This window comes from Plecotus auritus, assembly GCF_963455305.1.
Source record: "Plecotus auritus genome assembly, chromosome: X".
Classification (NCBI taxonomy): Eukaryota; Metazoa; Chordata; class Mammalia; order Chiroptera; family Vespertilionidae; genus Plecotus; species Plecotus auritus.
The window spans coordinates 139820470-139840524 of record NC_137784.1 but is presented as its reverse complement, the minus strand read 5'-3'; the positions used below and the strand labels follow the sequence as shown (position 1 = coordinate 139840524).

At 49.6% G+C, this 20055-nt stretch overlaps 1 protein-coding gene across 5 annotated transcripts; it reads left to right on the top strand.

The window, feature by feature from the left end:
* The first annotated feature begins 2027 nt into the window (after nucleotides 1–2027).
* On the top strand, nucleotides 2028–19704 carry USP11 (ubiquitin specific peptidase 11). 5 transcript variants are annotated; one of them, XM_080651981.1, is made up of 21 exons: nucleotides 2028–2241; nucleotides 9555–9664; nucleotides 9859–9989; nucleotides 10453–10570; nucleotides 10954–11099; nucleotides 11204–11265; nucleotides 11386–11485; nucleotides 11858–12031; nucleotides 13652–13810; nucleotides 14180–14404; nucleotides 14532–14615; nucleotides 14734–14828; nucleotides 15775–15981; nucleotides 16641–16693; nucleotides 16880–17122; nucleotides 17222–17292; nucleotides 17488–17600; nucleotides 18495–18644; nucleotides 18729–18844; nucleotides 19011–19099; nucleotides 19183–19704. In XM_080651981.1, the coding sequence occupies exons 1-21, from the start codon at nucleotides 2096–2098 to the stop codon at nucleotides 19318–19320; spliced, it is 2730 nt and encodes a 909-aa protein (XP_080508107.1). In that variant the 5' UTR covers nucleotides 2028–2095; the 3' UTR covers nucleotides 19321–19704. The 5 variants fall into 5 exon arrangements, with proteins under 5 accessions (XP_080508107.1, XP_080508106.1, XP_080508109.1 ...); XM_080651980.1 differs by having other exon boundaries at nucleotides 2077–2241; nucleotides 16877–17122; XM_080651983.1 differs by lacking the exon at nucleotides 2028–2241 and adding an exon at nucleotides 2638–2874.
* Nucleotides 19705–20055: the final 351 nt, after the last annotated feature.

Genomic DNA, 20055 nt, shown 5'->3' with positions numbered 1-20055 from the left:
CGTCCCCAAAGATGGGAAAGCGGGCAGGGAAAACGCACCCTCCCTCCCTCCCTCCCTGCCGGTTTCCTTGTAACAGGTCTGTAACTTCCACAAGTTCCTACACAGACTTTCTGTGCCATCCCTTGGCTAGAATAAAGTACGGCAGCCAGGGAAAATGAGGATCTTGCAAAGGGGGACAGGATTGCCAGGCCAAACTTAGAGAGGTTAGAGTTCACACAACTGCTCTGGGAAGTGGCAGGGTCATTGATGTGGGGCAGAGGTTGGCCTCTGGAAGGCGGAGAGACCCAGTCCAGGTCTGGGGAGGGAGGTCCGTTGGATTGTAGGAAGGACAGGCTACCCAGGTAAATGGGGAGGGGGAGTCTGCAGAGGGGCAATGAAAAGAGTCAATTCAGAGACAAGATGCGGCTGGGCTTGAAGAGCCAAGTGCCAAACTAAAATGACACTCTGGCTGCTCCCTTTTCTGTTTGCACAACAGTTGTGACCCCCTCACTTGTGCCAGGTGTGGGCGGAGGGCTAGAATCACAGTAATAAAGATAACCCCTGCCCCGCAGAGGTTAACGAGACATAGAAGTAAATTAGGAGATTGTGCCTGGTGGGGGGGGGGGTGTGCAGAGAAGAGGGTATTCTGGACACACCAGGGACCTGTGTGCATGCGCCTAGAGATGTGGAAAGGCAAGGTGTGTTACTGCCTGTGGGAATGGGTGGCGAAGTGAAGGAAGTCACTGGAACAGACCCAGAACCATGAGCCTGGTTTGGGGAGTTTGATGATCACTTGGGGATAGCCAATGGAAAGGTAGATTGCAGGGAGCCAGAGGGACCCACATACACCTGAAACTAATACAATACTGGGAACTATAATTGAAAGATGGAAGTTACCACCAGCATGTAGGGCCAAGAGTCCTGGCAGAGAAAAGGATGGCATAGCCTAGTGCAGTGGTTCTGAGCTGGAGATGATCCTGCCCTGCCCCCAGGGGACATTTGGCAATGTCTGGAGGAGACACTTGGTTGTCCCAACTGGGGAGTGTTACTGATATTTGTAGTGAGTAGGGGCCCAGAGAGGCAGGGAAACCTCCTACAATGCTTCCCACAGTGGAGAAAGGCCAGCAGAGAAAACCCAGACTACTGCAATGGTTGTTAAACTTGGTCTCGGGATCCTTTTATAAAAAGTGGACATCCAACAAGCTTTTTTTCTTTTTTTGGCTTATGTCATGTAGCCTCTGCAAAATTCTACCGCACATGCAAGAGGGAATGGCAGTGAAAATAGTTTTGACTTTGGGAACTCCCCTAGGGTCTCCTGAACCGTGGAAAGCCCCTTTTGGGAATCTCTGGCCTGGTGTTTAAGGTCACAACTCAGGAATACAGTTCTGCATACTAGCTGGGGCAAAGTGAAGGAACGTTTCTGGCCCTCAGCTTGACCCGCCAGGTGATGTTATCTGCTGCCTAAATACCTGCAATAAAGCAAGGCTATTACGAGTTATTGCTGTAACTACCTGCAGATACAGAGGGCCTGGGGCTGACTTGCCTTCAACATATTTGTCTAGAGAATCTAGTTCAGGCAGGGAAGTGGCCCGCAGGCCTTGGTGGCGCTCTGGAGGTGGTGACCTGTTTTGTACTGGGTTTTGAGGAACGAGAAGAGCAGTGCATTGAAGGAAGGGCATTTTGGTCATGCTAAGAAAAACATCGCTCCCAGGGTAGGGACCCGCGGTCCCCAGCAGAGCACGGACCAGGGAAGACCCAGAACCTTTGTGTGCCTTTAGGCACTCCCCTGTATATCCCCGTCCACCCGGGAGACCTCTGCCTCCACATTCCAAACAACCGCTTGCCTGGACTCAACATGGCGTTAGAATCCCACAAAACACCTTTGTCTTTTTTTTAAAAGCTCCATGTGGGGGTTTCACCCTGCCTATTCACTGGCCGCAGAGACCCCCGCCCTCGGTCCAATGCCGCCTAACCCTTGCACGCGCCTCACCGCGGGGTCAGACCCTCCGCGGAATAGGGGGCTCCCTTTCCGTTTCCGGGACTAGAATCCGGAAGTGGCGGTTGAGGGGCCGCTTCCTATCTCCCACTGCGGGGGCTGAGAAGCGGGCGAACGGCGATGGCGTCGGTCAGAGGGAACCGGCTGCCCCGGGCTAAAGGTAGACAGCCCCGGCGCAAAAGGATGCCACGCCCGGACAGACAGTGGTGCCAGATCGAGAGTTGCGAGAGTGGGCGGGGGCGTCCACTGCGGGACGGCGAGAGCTGGTGAGGCTGAGCTGCGAGCCTGGCCGACGGGACCGGGGGAGTGCTGGCTATGGTGGGGGACGGCGCGGAGGTCTTCAGAGCGGCTGTGGGGGCGGGGGAATGGCAGCGCGCCGGAGAATGAGCTCGGGCGGGGAAGTGCTTGTGAATGGATCGACTGGTCTGGGAAAGAGGCGGGGCCCGCGGCGGAGCCTCAGCCTGAGAACTCGGTGCGATTGGCTGTGCAGGAACGGAGGGCAAGGCCTGAGAAGAACCGGCCAAGGAGGTGGGCCCGGGCCTGCGCAATGGCGCCGGGAGCCTGGGAAGAGGGCGGTCTCCATGGCGGAGGCGGGGATTGTGGCGTCACGTGGCTCAGCGGGAGGGGCCGGTCCTGAAGGCCCCGCGAGGCGAGGCGGTGACGTCAGTCAGAAGAGCGAAATCCGAGCCCAACGGCTCTGGGCGGGAGCGGGGAGCCCGCGCCTGGGAACGAGGCTCGTGACGCGGCGGGGGGCGTGGCCTGAGGCCGAGCGAGACTGCAGGCGCGGGAGGTGGTGCCGCTGAAGCAGAAAATGGCGTCTTCGGATGAGCAAAGGCTGTGACGCGGCGAGGTTTTTGCCTCTGGCGGAAGCCGCCTTCCCCGGACTGGAGAAAGTGCAGGTGATTGGCACGGGAGGGGCCTTCCATGTTGCATTTGTTTTCGGTTTCAGTACTGTTTCGTTTGTGTCATCTGGGCAAACAAGGCTATTTTTTAAATATGTCAATAAATATCTCCATAAATCGCCTTGTTTTACTGGTTGAATTGCTAACCCGTGCTTGCAGTGTACTGTTCCTGGGCTCTTTTTTTCTTTTTTTTCCCTCGCAGAGTTGCATCTCGATTTTTAAAGCGTGAGCTACGTAAGCCCTAAACAGGTTGTATGAAACGTTTATTCTATAAAAATAAACGGTCCATGCAATGCAAAAATTTCAAGGTCGTGAAAGACAAAAGATGAAGAACTATTCAAGATTGAGGGAATTAATGGGGTATTATTTAACGAGTCATAATAACTAAATGCAATGTGTGATCATGGATTGGATCCTGGAGCAGAAAAAAATTAAAAATCAAGCTTTTTCCTCATAAAATTAATTTTCTCTCTTTTACTGTAAAAGATGTTAATGGGAAAACGGGCGAAATTTGACTAGTTCTGCAGATTAGATATTAGTACTGTTAGTTTTTTGCTTTCAATAATTGTGTGGTTATGAAAGAGAATATCTTAGTAGTACACGCCAAAATATTTAGGGGTCCCATCATGTAAGCAACTTACTCTCAAATAGTTGAAAAATAGGTTATATTAAAATGTACTTAAACAGTAATTGAGCAAATGGGCAAACTGTTAAATTTGGGGTATTGGGATGAAGGGCGTATGGGAAGGCTTTGTATTGTTTTTGCAGTTATTCGGAGCATTTCAAAATAAAAAAAAAAAAACACGTGAGCAATAAAAACAAAATTTTTAATTCAACACCCAGGTTAAGATTCAGACTTTTACTTTAAATACTCCTGTGCACCTCGCCGATAAAAACCCCCCTCTCTGCGCCACAGGAAACTATTATCCTGAATTCTTTTTTTTTTTTAAATATATTTTATTGATATTTCACAGAGAGGAAGGGAGAGGGATAGAGAGTTAGAAACATCGATGAGAGAGAAACATTGATCAGCTGCCTCCTGCACACCTCCCACTGGGGATGTGCCCGCAACCAAGGTACATGCCCTTGACCAGAATCGAACCCGGGACCCTTCAGTCCGCAGGCCTACGCTCTATCCACTGAGCCAAACCGGTTTCGGCTATCCTGAATTCTTAATCTAATGTCTTTCCACCACTACACGCACTCACAAATAGTACTTGTGGTCCAAGCTTTCATTTTTGTGGAGACTCCATGTGAAATCATACTGGATGCAAACCGTGTGCCTCGTCTCGGGTGGTACATGGTCTCCACATGACGTCATTGGTGACGTTGCCCTTGATCACTTGCTGAAGGTGCTATCTGCCCGGTTTCTCCATTGTAAAGGTGCTATTTTTCTCTTTCCGTAGACAGTAATTCTTTTCAAAACATCATTTTTTGTCCATCCATTACTCAGCATTTCAGCAGCTCCCCGTCTCCTGGCGTGCAAGTGCTAAAATTCTCACAGTGACTTGCAAGGCTTGATGGTTGGAGGCTGATCCCGCGCTCTTGATTTCGCACTCTCCTGGGTACCCTCCCCCTCCCCCTCCCCTTCCCCCTCCCCCTCTCCATCCGGCCATATTGGACTCTGGCTGTTGTTCCTGGAACGCATTGAGCGGGCTCTCAGGTTCCAGCGGGCTCTCTCACCCGAGGGCCTTTGCAGGGAGGTTTGCACGTCTGACCGAGAGCTTGAATCACGGTACTGGTAAAATTATATATTCCTCTTACTGGGGAGACGACGTCGAGATTCCCTAAATCGGGAATACAAAACTGAGCATTTTTTTAAAAACCGTCACGCTATAGCTTTCCAACAAGGAAAAAAACCTCAGTCCATGCTGAGAATAAACAATAACTGGACCGTTTTTTTTGTAGCCTTTTGGAGGTGTTCGGGGTTTCCTTTGGGGGGGGGGTGTTGAAAATATCTTGGAACTAGATAGAGGTTGTGGTTGCGCAACATTGTGAATGTATGAATTGCTGTATTGTTCGTTTTTAAAATGGTTAATTATGTTACGTGAATTTAAAAATTAATGTCCTGTTAAAAAAAATTAGCCCACCAGCGTGGGGGGCAATGGGGAGATAAGGACACATATGTAATACCTTAATCAGTAAAGAAATTTTAAAAAATTACCCCACCAATGTTGGTTCAGTATTAAAGCCAATGTATCTCTGCTATGGTGGATAATAGGAAGCGTTTTTTCTTAACTGCATTTTTTTTTATGCTTTACCTCCTTAGGTAAGAGCAAAGCATCTCAAGGTTCTTTTTCTAGAGGTTTGCTGCAGGGGTCAGGAAATTGCTGTTTAGAAAGCATTTCGAATTCGTGGACTAACCCCCAAATCATATACCTCATGTCACTATTAATATTTGTACTTTCTGTTTTTTTGCCAGCTGGCAGCTGTGAGCAAGAGCAATTAATTTGGCCATCTGAACTGATTGCATTTCTAAGAGAAACTTAGAGTTTAAGAGTAAATTCAAATCTCTGATACAGCATAGCTTCCTTGGCAAATTTTAGTTTTTATGGCTCATCCTCTTTATTATCTACAAACGTAATTAAATCAGGGAAAGGGGAGGGGGTCTGTGCAGAGTGTGGCTAATTTCCGAACAGGTAAGCAAGCGTGGAGTTCTTTGTTCAGGTAAAGGAAGGAGGGTGGTTGGATTCAGTGTTCCAGGATGGATAGTGATGTGTGACGGCAAAGCAGCGTGTTCATTGAAGATAAGGACTAGCCTGAAAATGTTGAGCTTATTCTGTCAATGGAGAAAGCTGCACAGCTGAGGGGAATCATTCATTTAATGAAGACCCTAAGAGCTAAGTTGACTGAAAATTTCACATGTGTGGTTTGCCAACTGCTGCTATAGCTCTTACACAAGGTAGGCTATGCCTTGGCGACTGGATCTAATTCTTTTGTAATTAAGTGCTTGTTCAGACTTTTCATGAACCAAAAGGGAAAGGGGATTTGTGAATCTAGAATCCTGGAAGGGCGGGGGGGGGGGAGGGGGGAATCTTTTGCTAGACATTCACTGTACCAGTCTTTGTTGCTTGAGCATGAGTATGCTTTTTAGCTTAAAAGTATGCAGTTATTGGAAAAGATTTATATTAGCATATCTAATTATATCTAAGTATAATGAACCTAGGAAGATAAACTTTCTGTTTTGTCATTTTTTTAAATATTAAGTTTGAAAAATGGAAGCGCTTTTCTAAAAAAATGTAAATTAATCAAAATTTTGGAGAATTTTAGATAAACCTAATTATGCCTATTGTCATTCCTTTTATAGAGTGAAAGGAGCAAATCTTTGTTATCTCCCAGAGATCTTTAGGCAAACAAGACCATTTAACAGTGTCATCATTCTCAATTTGGAGCCTAAATTTGAGAACAAGAATAGTTGTTAGAAAAGACAAGATATAAGTTGAAGTAAAGACAAAATACATATAGTAAACTTTGTAAAAACACAATGATAAGCAGCAAAGATTATTAAGAGCTTAACTTATTTTTCAAGCAAGGAATCGCTTTTAAAAATGAGTTAAGGAATTTTTTTAGTGATCTGAAGGGATATCAGAAAACCAAGAGTTAATAATTTGGTAACAAAAAAGGGATTTCTAATCTGCGCGTAAATGAATGTCATTTTACAGAAAAACATCTAAATTCTAATTTTCCTCCTTTGGTACATTCATGTAACAATTTACAGTAAAGGATTTATTTGTATGTCTTTATATATGTATTTAGGCTTGTGCAGATATATGAATAATAAATTCAGAACAATGTAATATTACATTTGCCATCTGAACAAGTTAATTATGTCTCTTAATTTATACCCATATTTCTATTTCTCGTAATTATTGTACCTAGCATATTAACAAATTATGTAAATTATTATCTTAACCAAAATAACCAATTTCATTTTGTCTAGACACAAGAGAAAACTGGAGGACAGAGAATCTTGTTCAATAATTTATTTCCATAAGCACATATTATTCATAGCATTTTAACTAATTTGAAGAAGCACAAGTAAACATAAGTGACTTCAGCAAGATCAGTTGTATCTCTATATACTAGCCAGAACAAATGAGAAAATTAAATTTTAAAGGAGGGCATTTACAGTAGCATCCAAAAATAAAAATCTAATACCTAGAAGTAGATACAACAATGTGGATACTTTTCAGTCAAACAGTGATAACTCTGTATGACTGCCACCTGGGCTGACACATTATGAGACATTCCAATTTCAAAGATGTAAAAATTTTTAAGTGTCTTTGAATTAAAGAAACATCGTAGTAATTTGTGTAAAACTTCAGTCTTCTTTGAAGCCTTTAGAAATTCGAGGTGTAGCCGGGTCTGGTGGTTTTGCTTACCTCTATAAAGAGTGGCTTGAATGTTAATTTTCCCTAAAAATCTGCTTTTTTAAAAAAAAGTTGAATAATGCCTCCTTTTGTATTGAAAGTCCCATTATCAATAAATTCACTTAACTGAATAAATGAAGCTCATAGACTGTCAATAGAGGCAATGAAAACCACGAAGGGAAAGGATCTAGGGTAAGTGATGGGAGGGAGGTTTGTGGCAGGAGCCACGGGGTGGGGAGGATGTGTGTCTTTGGAAGGAATGAAGTGCAGGGTTTGTGGGGGCGGGGGGACCCACAGAAATGGTTGCCTATTCAGGCAGCCATTGTGACTATCCCAGGATTTTTTCTACTACTCCATCCCCCACCTTGCTAATCCTTTTATAAACTGTAAACAAAGGAAAGTGGCCATTTTAAAGAATCCCCTTTATAGGGTTAAATTGCTGGAAAACGAACCAGTAAGTATTACATGTTTTTCATCAGTTTTGTAATTTCTTGAAAAGTGTGTATTTGAGGCTGTCAGAAATACCAGCGCTGAGCAGGTTTGGGGGGGCCAGGGATTGTGTGTCTGTGTGTAACATGAGCTTTTATGTTGAAGCCCTGGGATTGAACAGTAACAGTTAAACGTTTATTTCACACTTCCTATACGTCAGCTATTTTTCAGACTGGAAAATTTCTCAGGACATTTTACAAAGGCAGATGCCATCAGCCCTAACTGTTTACCTAACAGCCCTTGTAAAAGTTCCTCCTGTAAAAGAGCTAATGGAACTGTATACTTAACAGTGTATTGTATTATAAAGCCAAAAGAAATCCTAAATAGGAAATGATGAGAAATAATGATATGTGGTCTTTGAAGAAAACCTTATGGTTCTTTTAGCATTTAATTTTTTTTTTTTTTTTTCAGTTTTTGAGCAGATTTTCCGAGTTTACTAATCCACTTATTGGCTGAAGATTTTTGCCTCCGTTTTTGGCTTGTTACAAACACTGCCCAATTAACGAAGGGCTAAAGCAGGGGTGGGCAAACTTTTTGACTCGAGGGCCACAATGGGTTCTTAAACTGGACCGGAGGGCCGGAACAAAAGCATGGATGGAGTGATTGTGTGAACTAATATAAATTCAAAGTAAAGGAGCGGAGGGGAGAGCAAGAGAACCGGATAGAACAGCCGGATCTGGCCCTCGGGCTGTAGTTTGCCCAAGGCTGGGCTAAAGCCTAATAACATTAGCTGCAGATAATTTCACTGTGTTTTTGTTTTTTTTAAATATATTTTATTGATTTTTTACAGAGAGGAAGGGAGAGGGATAGAGAGTTAGAAACCGATGAGAGAGAAACATTGATCAGCTGCCTCCTGCACACTCCCTGCTGGGGATGTGCCCGCAACCAAGGTACATGCCCTTGACCGGAATCGAACCCGGGACCCTTCAGTCCACAGGCTGACGCTCTATCCACTGAGCCAAACTGGCTAGGGCAAATTTCACTGTTTTTTGAGCCTAACTTAACTGTGTTACACCACAGACTAATGAATTGTTTATTCTATAATAAAATCTCATGTTTCCCCAGCACTGTAGGTGTGGGGTTTTCCCCTTTTTTGAGCACATCTTCTTTTATGAATCAAATTTCTTCTAGTACCCTAAGAAGTTAGGTAATCTCACCCTGGCTGGGTTGTTCCATTGCATCCCAAAAGGCTAAGGTTTCCGATTCTATCCCTGGTCAGGGCACATACAAGAATCAATCAATGAATGCATAAATAAGTGGAACAACAGATTGATGTTTTTCTTTCTCCCTTCCTGTGTCTGTCTCTCAAATCAATAAATTAAAAACATTTTTTTTAAAATATATTTTATTGATATTTTACAGAGAGGAAGGGAGAGGGATAGAGAGCTAGAAACATCGATCAGCTGCCTCCTGCACACCTCCCACTGGGGATGTGCCCGCAACCAAGGTACATGCCCTTGACCGGAATCGAACCCGGGACCCTTCAGTCCGCAGGCCGACGCTCTATCCACTGAGCCAAACCGGTTTCGGCACATTAAAAACATTTTTAAGTTAGGTATCCCAATCTGAATTTCACAGTAAGTTCTGCTTCTGATTTTTATATGATGCTGAAACTATTTTTAAATTTGAATTCTAGGAGGAATTACTTTCTTTTTAATTGAGATATCATTGACATATAACATTGTGTTCATTTCAGGGATATATGAAACGTGTCGTCTTGATTTATAATGTGTTGGTACTTTTAGTTTAGTAACCTTGGGACGTGGCAAAACTAACCCCCAGACAACCATGTGACACCCTATTACTTCTCTGGTCCAGGTTCCTTGTGGAGCGGAACTGGTACAAACAGTGGGAAGTGTATGTGCAGGTAGAAGACGAAGACCCCAGCATCATCCCTGGCTGTATCAATAATGATAAGCTCTTTGAAGGTACCATGCCTCTGCCTCCCCACAGCAGCCTAGCCCTGGAGTTCGTTTCCCTTCTGTCCCTACAAATGATCATAGCCCCTTCTCTGTGTTAGGTTATTGGTGACATGGCCAGATGACTCATCACTTTCCTTCCCTGATTCTTCCTCTGCCACCTCCTCCTGCCTCCCTCCCCCCCCCACCCCCCCCCGCCACAGACAACATAAACTGGCACCTCAAGAAGGGACTGGTGGAAGGTGAGGACTATGTGCTGCTTCCCACCACTGCTTGGAATCACCTGGTCAGCTGGTATGGCCTAGAGCATGGCCAACCGCCCATTGAACGCAAGGTATAGTGGGTGGGGAGGGTGCTGGGAGGTAGATTTGGAGGGAGGGGGTAGAAGGAAGGCCTTACGGGCCCAAGATGGGTCCAGATCAGGGGTGGGCAAACTTTTTGACTCGAGGGCCACAATGGGTTCTTATACTGGACCGGAGGGCCGGAACAAAAGCATGGATGGAGTGTTTGTGTGAACTAATATAAATTCAAAGTAAAGGAGCGGACGGGAGAGCAAGAGAACCCTCCGTTCTTTCGGCTCCGCGGGCCGGATAGAACAGCCGAACAGGCCGGATCCGGCCCGCGGGCCGTAGTTTGCCCACGGCTGGTACAGATCCATGTGTGTACATGTGTCTCCACATGTACTGTATAGATACACCTGTGCCCACACTTCTCTCCCCTCACATTATACAGTTGTCTGTGTATCGCCTGTGTGTGTGTGCTGTGTGGGTACACTGTGTGCTCTTCCACCCTGCCAGGTTGTGGATTTTCGTGGCATCTGTGAGGTCGAAGTGTATCCACTAGAACTACTGCTTGCCCAGCACAGTGATATGGACACACCTCATACCGCTCAATTCAGCCAAACAGACTCCATTGGTGAGTCTAAGGGCCATGAGTGAGCTGGACTTCCCAGCCCTGTGGGTCATAGTTCAGTGACCTAACAATGCAGGGGGTTCCGCTGTGGCAGACAGAGAGAGAGCACTGGGCAGAGTTCAAAGGACTGAGAAGTCATTGGTCAGGTGGGGCAGAAGCCTTGAGGGGTCCCGAGGGTATGTGAGCTGCTTCCCAGCGGTGACGCTGATGTGGTAGAGGGGATCTGCTGTGTGCCGCAAGTCCTGAGTATGGGTCAGCCACTGGAGGTTGACTGGGAACAAGGTTATGGCCAGGGTCTGTGGGGATGAGGTGGGGTCTGGGGCCAAGATGGGTTGGTTATTCAGGATCCCAGGATGACCTCGAATGTGTCCCTTCACTCTGTACAGACCTAGTTTTGCGCACCGCTCAAGACCAGTTCGTGGTGAGCCCCCAGGAAGAGACACGGCTTTGGGTCAAGAACGCAGAGGGCTCCTTTGAGAGGTTGTGCAACACACGTGTCACATTGTGTGACGCTTCCCTCGAGTCTGGGCAGGTAAGGGTGGGGAGGGCCTGTGTGCTCCCCAGCGGTGCTCAGACAGGGAGGTGAGGGCTAGGTGCCCATCAGCCTTTCCCGTCTCTCGCTCTTCCTCCAACCAGTTGGTCATCATGGAGACCCGAAGCAAGGATGGTACCTGGCCCAGCCAACAGACACGCATTGTGTAAGCCCTTGGGGTATCTGGTCCAGAGTGGGGTCCCACAGTAGGCAGAACAATGGAGCCCCCAGCACAGTTCACCTGCACGTAGTAGGCCCTCAGCTGACAGTTTCTCACCCACCACAGGAGCAGCGGGCCGAAGGAGGAGGAGGAATTCCAGAGCCAGCCAGGCATCTGTGGTCTCACCAACCTGGGCAACACGTGCTTCATGAACTCGGCCCTGCAGGTGGGGCCATTAGGGCTATGACAGGCACAGCCACAGGGCTGGGCTTCAAGCAGTGGGGACTGAGGACAGGGTCTTTGGGGCAAGGGGCCACAAGTCTGACCTCACATGTTCACGTTCCTTCCTGAAACATCAATAGCTTCTCTTGCACTCGCCTCCTGCTTTCCTTTTTCTTCTCCCTCTTGTCACTGCATTCTCCCTTCTCCTGAAACACTGCCGTCTTCTCTCCCCTACTCCTGCACCTTTCCTTCTCTCATCCACCCCCCTGCCCCTTCTCTCTCCTCCCCCTTCCTTCTCACTTCCTTTTCTCGGTTCCTACCTTGGTCACCTCTCTCTCTTCTTTTCCACCTCACTCCCCTGGCCCTGCCCCTGCAGTGCCTCAGCAATGTGCCCCAGCTTACCGAGTATTTCCTCAAAAACCGCTACCTGGACGAGCTCAACTTCTGCAACCCGCTGGGCATGAAGGGTGAGATTGCAGAGGCCTACGCGGACCTAGTGAAGCAGGCCTGGTCCGGCCACCACCGCTCCATCGTGCCCAATGTGTTCAAGGTGTGACTCAGTTCTGGGCCGCCCTTTCCCTCACCACACATACACGCGCACGCGCACGCGCACGCGCACACACACACACACGAGTGGCCAGATTGTTATGATCTCTTGAACGCATAATAATCTGGCCACTCAGAGTGTGTGTGTGTGTGTTAGAGTCCCAGTGCATGAATTCATGCATGGGTGGGGTCCGGCCAGCCTAGCCAGGGGGAGGGGACATGGGCGGTTGGCCAGCCTGCCTGCTGGTCGAGAGGACAATTTGCATATTAGCCTTTTATTATATAGGATATACACTGAGTAGCCAGATTATTATGCGTTCAGAGATCATCATAATCTGGCCACTCAGTGTACACACACACACACACACACACACACACACACACACACACATATATCCTATATAGTAAAAGAGTAACACTCTGCTACACCCACAAGCCACGCCCACAAGCCAATCAGGAGCGAATATGCAAATAAACCCAACCAAGATGGCTACCGCCACAGAGAACAGGAGGGAGGCTTGGGTTTCCCCGGCAATGGAGGAAGCCAAGCTCTCTGCCTGCCCTTGCCCGCCTAGGCCTCCACTCAAGGCTACAAAGTTTCAATGATAGAAGATACATAGTCCAAAGAGAAATGGCAGCAGCCACAGAGCTGGAAAGAGCAGGAGGCTAGGGTTGCCCCCGGTGATGGAGGAAGCCAAGCTTTCCACACACCCTGGCTGGCCCAGGCCTTGCTTAAGGCTACAAAGTTTCAATTATAGAAGATTTCAAAAAAAAATGGCTACCATGGAGCAAGCAGAAGTCTTGGCTCCGCTCCAGGCTACAAAGTTTCAATTGTAGAAGATCAATAAACCCCAGATCCCAGGGCCTCCGCTTGGGTTGCCAGGGGGCGTGGCCAGCCTGCAAACCACCACAGGCCCCTCGCCCAGGCCACCCCACGCCCCAAGGGAACCCCCACCCTGATCCGGGACACCCTTCAGGGCAAACAAGCTGGCCCCCACCCATGCACCAGGCCTCTATCCTATCTAATAAAAGTAATATGCAGATTGACCATCACTCCAACACAAAGATGGCTGCCCCCATGTGGTCAAAGATCCTGCCCCCATGTGGACACAAGATGGCCACCACAAGATGGCCAGCAGGGGAGGGCAGTTGGGAGGGAGCAGGCCAGCAGGGGAGGGCAGTTGGGAGGGACCAGGCCTGCAAGGGAGGACAGTTAGGGGCAAACAGGCTGGCAGGGGAACAGTTAGACATCAATCAGGCTGGCAGGGGAGTGGTTAGGGGGTGATCAGGCTGGCAGGCAGAAGCGGTTAGGGGCAATCAGGAAGGCAGGCAGGCGAGCAGTTGGGAGCCAGCAGTCCTGGATTGTGAGAGGGATGTCCGACTGCCCTCGAGGGGCCCCAGATTGGATAGGGTACAGGCTGGGCTGAGGGACACCCCCCCCACCCCTGTGCATGAATTTTGTGCACCGGGCCTCTAATATATATACATATACATATATACATACATATATATATATATATATATATATATATATATATATATATACACACACATACATACACACACACACTTCCCTTGACTTCTAAATAACCTCTTGCACTGCCGGCCCTGTCCGTCTTCTCAGACCAAGGTCGGCCACTTTGCATCCCAGTTTCTGGGCTACCAGCAGCATGACTCACAGGAGCTATTGTCATTCCTTCTGGATGGACTGCATGAGGACCTCAACCGTGTCAAGAAGAAGGAATACGTGGAGCAGTGTGATGCTGCTGGGCGGCCTGATCAAGTAGGTGCTCCTGAGGGCCCCCCCAATCCTGACAGCCCCATTAAAGCCACTAGGGCCTCTCCCTCGGGGATTCTCTGGCTTCCCTTAGGATGTCCTACACCCCAGCCCCAATTCAAACCTCAGTCCCAACCTTGGTTGCAACACCATATCTGCCCTTGTACCCCACCCAAAGTTAACCCTCACCCAATCTGCTGTACAAAACAAACCACAGCCCTGATAGCAAAGGCTCCAGACAGCCCTGGCCCCTGGCCATAAACCTACCTCTGAACTTTACCAAGGGCCCTAACCTTTAACCCCACGTATATCCACCCCAAACCATGGCTCCCCTACCCCGAGTGACTCCGCCACCCACCATGATGCTGTCAACAGGAAGTTGCTGTGGAGGCCTGGCAGAACCACAAACGGCGGAACGATTCTGTGATTGTGGACACTTTCCACGGACTCTTCAAGTCCACGCTGGTGTGCCCTGATTGTGGCAACGTGTCTGTGACCTTTGACCCCTTCTGCTACCTCAGTGTCCCACTGCCTGTCAGCCACAAGAGGGTCATGGAGGTCTTCTTTGTCTCTATGGACCCCCGCCGCAAGCCAGAACAGGTATGGGGACATGGGGACATAATGAGGGACGTGTAGTCAGCTCGTCTGATGACTCCACCATGCCTCAGGTTCCTGCACTAACTCCCTGCATGCTCTCCTGCTCTTTTGTGGTCACTTTCTCCCACAGCACCGGCTTGTGGTCCCCAAGAAAGGCAAGATCTCGGACTTGTGCATGGCCCTGGCCAAGCACACTGGTGTCTCACCAGAAAGGGTGAGTGAGGCTCTGTGGGTGGAGGGAGGGAGGTGGGATTCAGGGGCAGGGAGGTCGGAGGGCCTGTGGAGGGAGGCCTTACAGACTGACCAGCCCCTTCGCGGCATCCTGTTCGCAGATGATGGTAGCCGATGTGTTCAGTCACCGCTTCTACAAGATATTCCAGCTGGACGAATCTTTGAGCACCATCTTGGATCGGGACGATATTTTCATGTGAGTGAGGGGCCCTGGGAGATTGGGGCTCCTCAGCGATATCTTTTGCTTAATGACGTTCCCTCTCCCCTCCTCGTCCAATGGACAGGCACCTGCCCTGCACAAGGCTTTGGCCACATGCTTCAGTGGGGTAGGGGCTTGGGGCCAGCAGTGGAATGGGTGACAGATACTAATACAGTGCATCTTCCTTGTTTTGTGAGGGGGTTCCTGATTCTTCTTTATTTCATTCAGCACTTATTGAGCACCTCCTATGTACCACTGACCTGCACTCCTTTCTCATATTGCAGTCCTCAAAAACACTAGATGCTTTCTGAACCTCAAAACATTAAAATCCTCGGGTAGCTAAAATAGAAAGTGGTTCATGAGTACAGAAGTTCTTTGTAACCAAGCAGTGTTTTCCAAAAAGAAAACTTTTTTTAATATATATTTTTTATTGATTTCAGAGAGGAAGGAAGAGAGAGATAGGAACATCCATGATGAGAGAGAATCATGGATCGGCTGCCTCCTGCACGCCCCCTACTGGGGATTGAGCCCACAACCCAGGCATGTGCCCTTGACCGGAATCGAACCTGGGACCCTTCAGTTCGCAGGCCAACACTCTATCCACTGAGCCAAATCAGCCAGGGCAAGAAAATGGTTTTAAATCCCTTCGTCAATAGAAGTTTTTGTTTACTCCCTCAGTGCTTTGGTAGCACCGAAGTACTTTAGAAACATCCCATAATGCACCATTTCAGTCATCGGACCGTTTGCAAAGCGCACAACACTGGGAGACTTAAAATCAGTGGGAAAAAATAGCAGGTGGGGATTTAATCCTCAGCAGGTGAGGATTAAAAAAATAAAGATGTTTTCAGGCTGTGAGGGGTGAGTGAGTGGAGCAACTGGGTCAGAGTCCGAGAGGCCCTCTTGGGCGTCCCGATTGGGCATGACGTGGTGTCTACCCCCGCAGCTACGAGGTGTCAGGCAGGTCTTCTATCACGGAGAACACCAGAGAGGACGTCGTGATTCCCATCTACCTGCGAGAACGTACCCCAGCCCGTGATTACAACAACTCCTACTATGGCCTCATGCTCTTCGGACACCCGCTCCTGGTGTCTGTGCCCCGGGACCGTCTCTCCTGGGATGCCCTGTACCACATTCTGCTGTACCGCCTCTCGTGAGTTTGTCCTTCAGGGGACGGGGGTGGGGTCTCAATGGAAACCTGGTGTCTAGCTGCTTGGCTACCATCTCCCACCCACGGCGACAAGACAGCTCACACTTCATACAGCCAGAGAGGAGCATTGTAGGCTTTTGCTTTGTCTAAACCTCTGGCTTGGCCACCTCCTCTCCTAGGAGCTAGGGATGCAGAGGGGAGGAAAATGGACAAGATACAGACAACTTCACCTTGTGCTCGTTGTCTTCTCCCCGTACAGGCTTGCTTGCTTGTGTTTTCACCGGTGGGGTTTCATTGGGTTTACAATCCCGAGTCCTTACTGAGTGTAGCAGAGCACTGCGCTTGGCGTCTGGCTTAACCCTCCCTCATGTTACACTTACAAATCCACTCCTCACAGGCCTTCCCTGCCCGAAATTGACAGCAGATCAGGTGTCTGCTTGCCAGGGGCTCATCCCACTTAAGAGCCACACTCCTTCACTGAGGCACACCAGGTCCTCCGTCGTCCGGTCGCGTCTTCATGTGCTTCTGTGTCATCGGAGGCCTTCTGGGCTCTTCATTGACACTGCTTGTGTGGGTGCCCATCAGGGCTGCCCATCGCAGGCAGAGTCGGATCCTGGGCTCTGCCCTGCGCTCCTCCTGAGAGTCTCCTGCTCTTTCCCTAGACGCTATGTGACCAGACCCAGCTCAGATGATGAGGATGATGGTGACGATAAAGGTGAGGAAGAAGGCGAGAGGCTAGACAAGGATGAGGGTTTGTATAAGCGGTTCCGTAGCCAGAGGAGGGTTGCGGGGGGGGCTCAGGGTAAGCCTGACTCCCATAGAGTCCACCCAGATAGTTACTACCATTCGCCCACTCGGCTGCACACACACCGCTCTCTGACACCCTACCCTATCCTAGCAGATATAGAGGGTGGTAAGAACATCCCCAAGTCTGGAAGCATGGCTGGGGGCAGCTCCCAAGACACTGGGCCGGAGCAGGCTGGACCCAGCTCTGGAGTCGCTAGCGGGAGCCGGGCCCCTGCGGACAGCTCTCCCGGACCATCTCACTGGCCCCAGAGGACACGGCGCAAGCACCTGTTCACCCTGCAAACGGTGAACTCCAACGGGACCAGCGACCGCTCCAACTTTAACGAGGATACTCAAGGTTTGTCCTTGAGCTGCAATCTGGGGTGGGGGGCGTGGGAGGCCGGCAGGAGGGGGTTTCCTTGGCAGCAGGGCCCATGATCACCTCCCTCGCCCCCAGCCCAGCCCTATATCGCCATCGACTGGGATCCAGAGATGAAGAAGCGTTACTACGACGAGGTGGAAGCTGAGGTAAACAAAGTCTGGGGAGGGGGGGGGGGCGGAAGGCACTTGAAGCTTTGTCCCTTAACTCTTCATACATCCACCCAAGGCCTTCAAGCTGTGACCACAGAGTTCCTGTTCAGGGCCTCAGATTCCTGTCTTCAAAGTCCATGCTCTAAACCACTCTTTTATCTGCCCACACCCGCGGGCCACTCCCCACTGTAGGGCTACGTCAAGCATGACTGCGTGGGGTACGTGCTGAAGAAGGCTCCTGTGCGCCTGCAGGAGTGCATTGAGCTCTTCACCACCATGGAGACCCTGGAGAAGGAGAACCCCTGGTGAGGGACCGGGGCCTCGAAGGCTCTAGCTGGGTGGGACCGCCTGCCCAGATCCCTTTACCTCTAAATATACTTCTTTCTCCCCCGGCCCCCCTCACTCAAACCCTCGTGCCACTCTGGCCACCAACACCCCAACTGTAGTCCCATCTCGGAGCCTTTGCCAGGGCTGTTCTTTCTCCCAAGAATGCTCTTCCTCCGGTTCTGGCCAGGACTCCTTCATTTTATTCAGCTTTCCTATCCAATGTCAGCTTATCAGATGTTCTCTTACTACCCTGTCTCCTCCGTCTATGACCTCACAGTGCTCTTTTCTTCCTGGCGGGGCATTACTCTTTCTGGCTCAGTAACACCACTTGAGGTCACATCCTAGATCCCCTTTTGCGTCATTATTTGTCTTATCTGTTAGAGTAAACCCCCTGAGGCTGAAGACAATGGTTATAATAGTGTGGGGTATGCAGTTGGGTGCTCAGTAGATCCTTGCAGAATAAACAAAACATGAAGAGAGGCCCAAAAAGATCAAGCCGGTCTCATAAACAAGAGCATCTCCGTGGAGCAGCAAGGGAACAGAAATAAGTGGTGCCAAAGGATTGAGCAGTACAGCCCGTGAATGCCTAGTGAGCGAGTGAAATAGAGAGAAAGCGAGGGGCCAGAGGCGGGCTCTGGAATAGGACCAGCACTGCCTCCTGGGCCAGAACCCAAACAAAAATACACACCAATACAGAAGCATATATAGAGCAGGTAATTGGTGAGCCCTTGAATGACACGGGAAGAGCAAACTAGAATAACCAGCAGGCTAGAAATAAGATCAGCACCTCTGGACTGGACAGGTCCCATGAGGGCCACCTGCTACAGAGCACGCCCAGAAGGTGTCTGTACTGACTCGGACTCTGTCTGCAGGTACTGTCCCAACTGCAAGCAACACCAGCTGGCCACCAAGAAACTGGACCTGTGGACACTGCCCGAGACACTCATTATACATCTGAAGCGCTTCTCCTACACCAAGTTCTCCCGAGAGAAGCTGGACACCCTTGTGGAGTTTCCTATTCGGTCTGGAGCCCAGGGAGGCTGGCTGGGGGGACAGCAGGGAGTGGGGACAGGGCAGGCTAGTATTAACCTCCCCCTCACCCACAGGGACCTGGACTTCTCCGAGTTTGTCATCAAGCCACAGGACGAGTCAGCCCCAGAGCTGTACAAATACGATCTCATTGCCGTGTCCAACCATTATGGCGGCCTGCGTGATGGACACTGTAGGTGGCAGGGGCATGCCCTGGGTGGGGGGGGTCATGATGTCCCCGCGGGGTGACTAGATGTATGAGCCAATGGTGGGGTCATCAGGGTGGGAGGAGAATAGAGCGAACCTGGACACCTCTTAGGGGCCAGGGGTGGGTGAGGACAGTCCTCCCTCTCTTCCAGACACAACATTCGCCTGCAACAAGGACAGTGGGCAGTGGCACTACTTTGATGACAACAGCGTCTCGCCTGTGACGGAGAATCAGATTGAGGTGTGACTTCTGTCCTCCCTTCTCCCCTTCTCCCGCCCCTCCCTCCACCCTGATCCACACTGACTCCTGTGCTGTCCCTGCAGTCCAAGGCAGCCTACGTCCTCTTCTATCAACGCCAGGACGTGGCGCGTCGTCTGCAAACCAAGCCCCAGCCTGGCCAACCTGACCCCCCAGCACCTCCTGCCTGTGACCCCCTTTCTGAGTCCATGGATATAAACTGAACCACCTCGGGCCTACTGCAGGAAAGCAAGCTCTCTCTGCTCTCTTCCTTCTCCCCTCCGCTCCTGTCCTCTTAACCGTGTAGGTGCCCCGTGCCAGGCATCACAGGCTTAGTTGTGGCTACTGTTCTCTTGTGCCGCCGTATTGCTCTTTCCCGGGAAGAAGAGGTTGTGTTTCCTCCCGGCAGTGTGTCCCTGCCTGTGTTTGCCCCTTAGAGCATTAACCTTCCCGTCTCTCCTGTATTTATGGTTGTTCCCTTTCCTGTGTCGTTTATCTGGGGTGTACTGAAGGGTGGTGGTGGTACACCTCAGCACAGAGTGTATTTTCTTATTGAGACCCTGTACTTTGCGCTGTGTATATATAAAGTGCCAGTGTGTCCCTCGGCACTATGGGGTTGGTTTTTTTGTTCACATGCTCACCAAGCACCTGTGCTTCTGTGCTTATTGAATGCCAGGTGTGTGGTGGGTGCTGCCCAGGTGCTCATTGAGTGCCAGCCTGTGCCCGGTGCTACTCTTAAGATCTTGTTTTTGAAGCACCATCTGCACACCACACACAATTCCCAGCACCAGGTGACTGTGTTTTCCAGAGCGTTTTACACGTATTAACTCATAATCCTCACAGGAGGTGAGAGTTGTCATTTCCGGTTTCAGATGGGGAAACAGGTACAGAGGTCAAGCAATTGCTGAAGTTCTGTCGGGAGGTCAGCACACCTCATCGGTTACACTGGGGTTGGTCTC

What these genes read in the sequence shown, in the direction of transcription:
- USP11 (XM_080651980.1), top strand. Translation starts at nt 2,096, where the DNA reads ATGGCGTCGGTCAGAGGGAACCGGCTGCCCCGGGCTAAAGGTAGACAG. An exon ending in AACCGCCCATTGAACGCAAG is followed by an intron (nt 9,990 to 10,452) that starts GTATAGTGGGTG and finishes CCACCCTGCCAG; the next exon opens with GTTGTGGATTTTCGTGGCAT. An exon ending in CTGGTGTCTCACCAGAAAGG is followed by an intron (nt 14,616 to 14,733) that starts GTGAGTGAGGCT and finishes TCCTGTTCGCAG; the next exon opens with ATGATGGTAGCCGATGTGTT.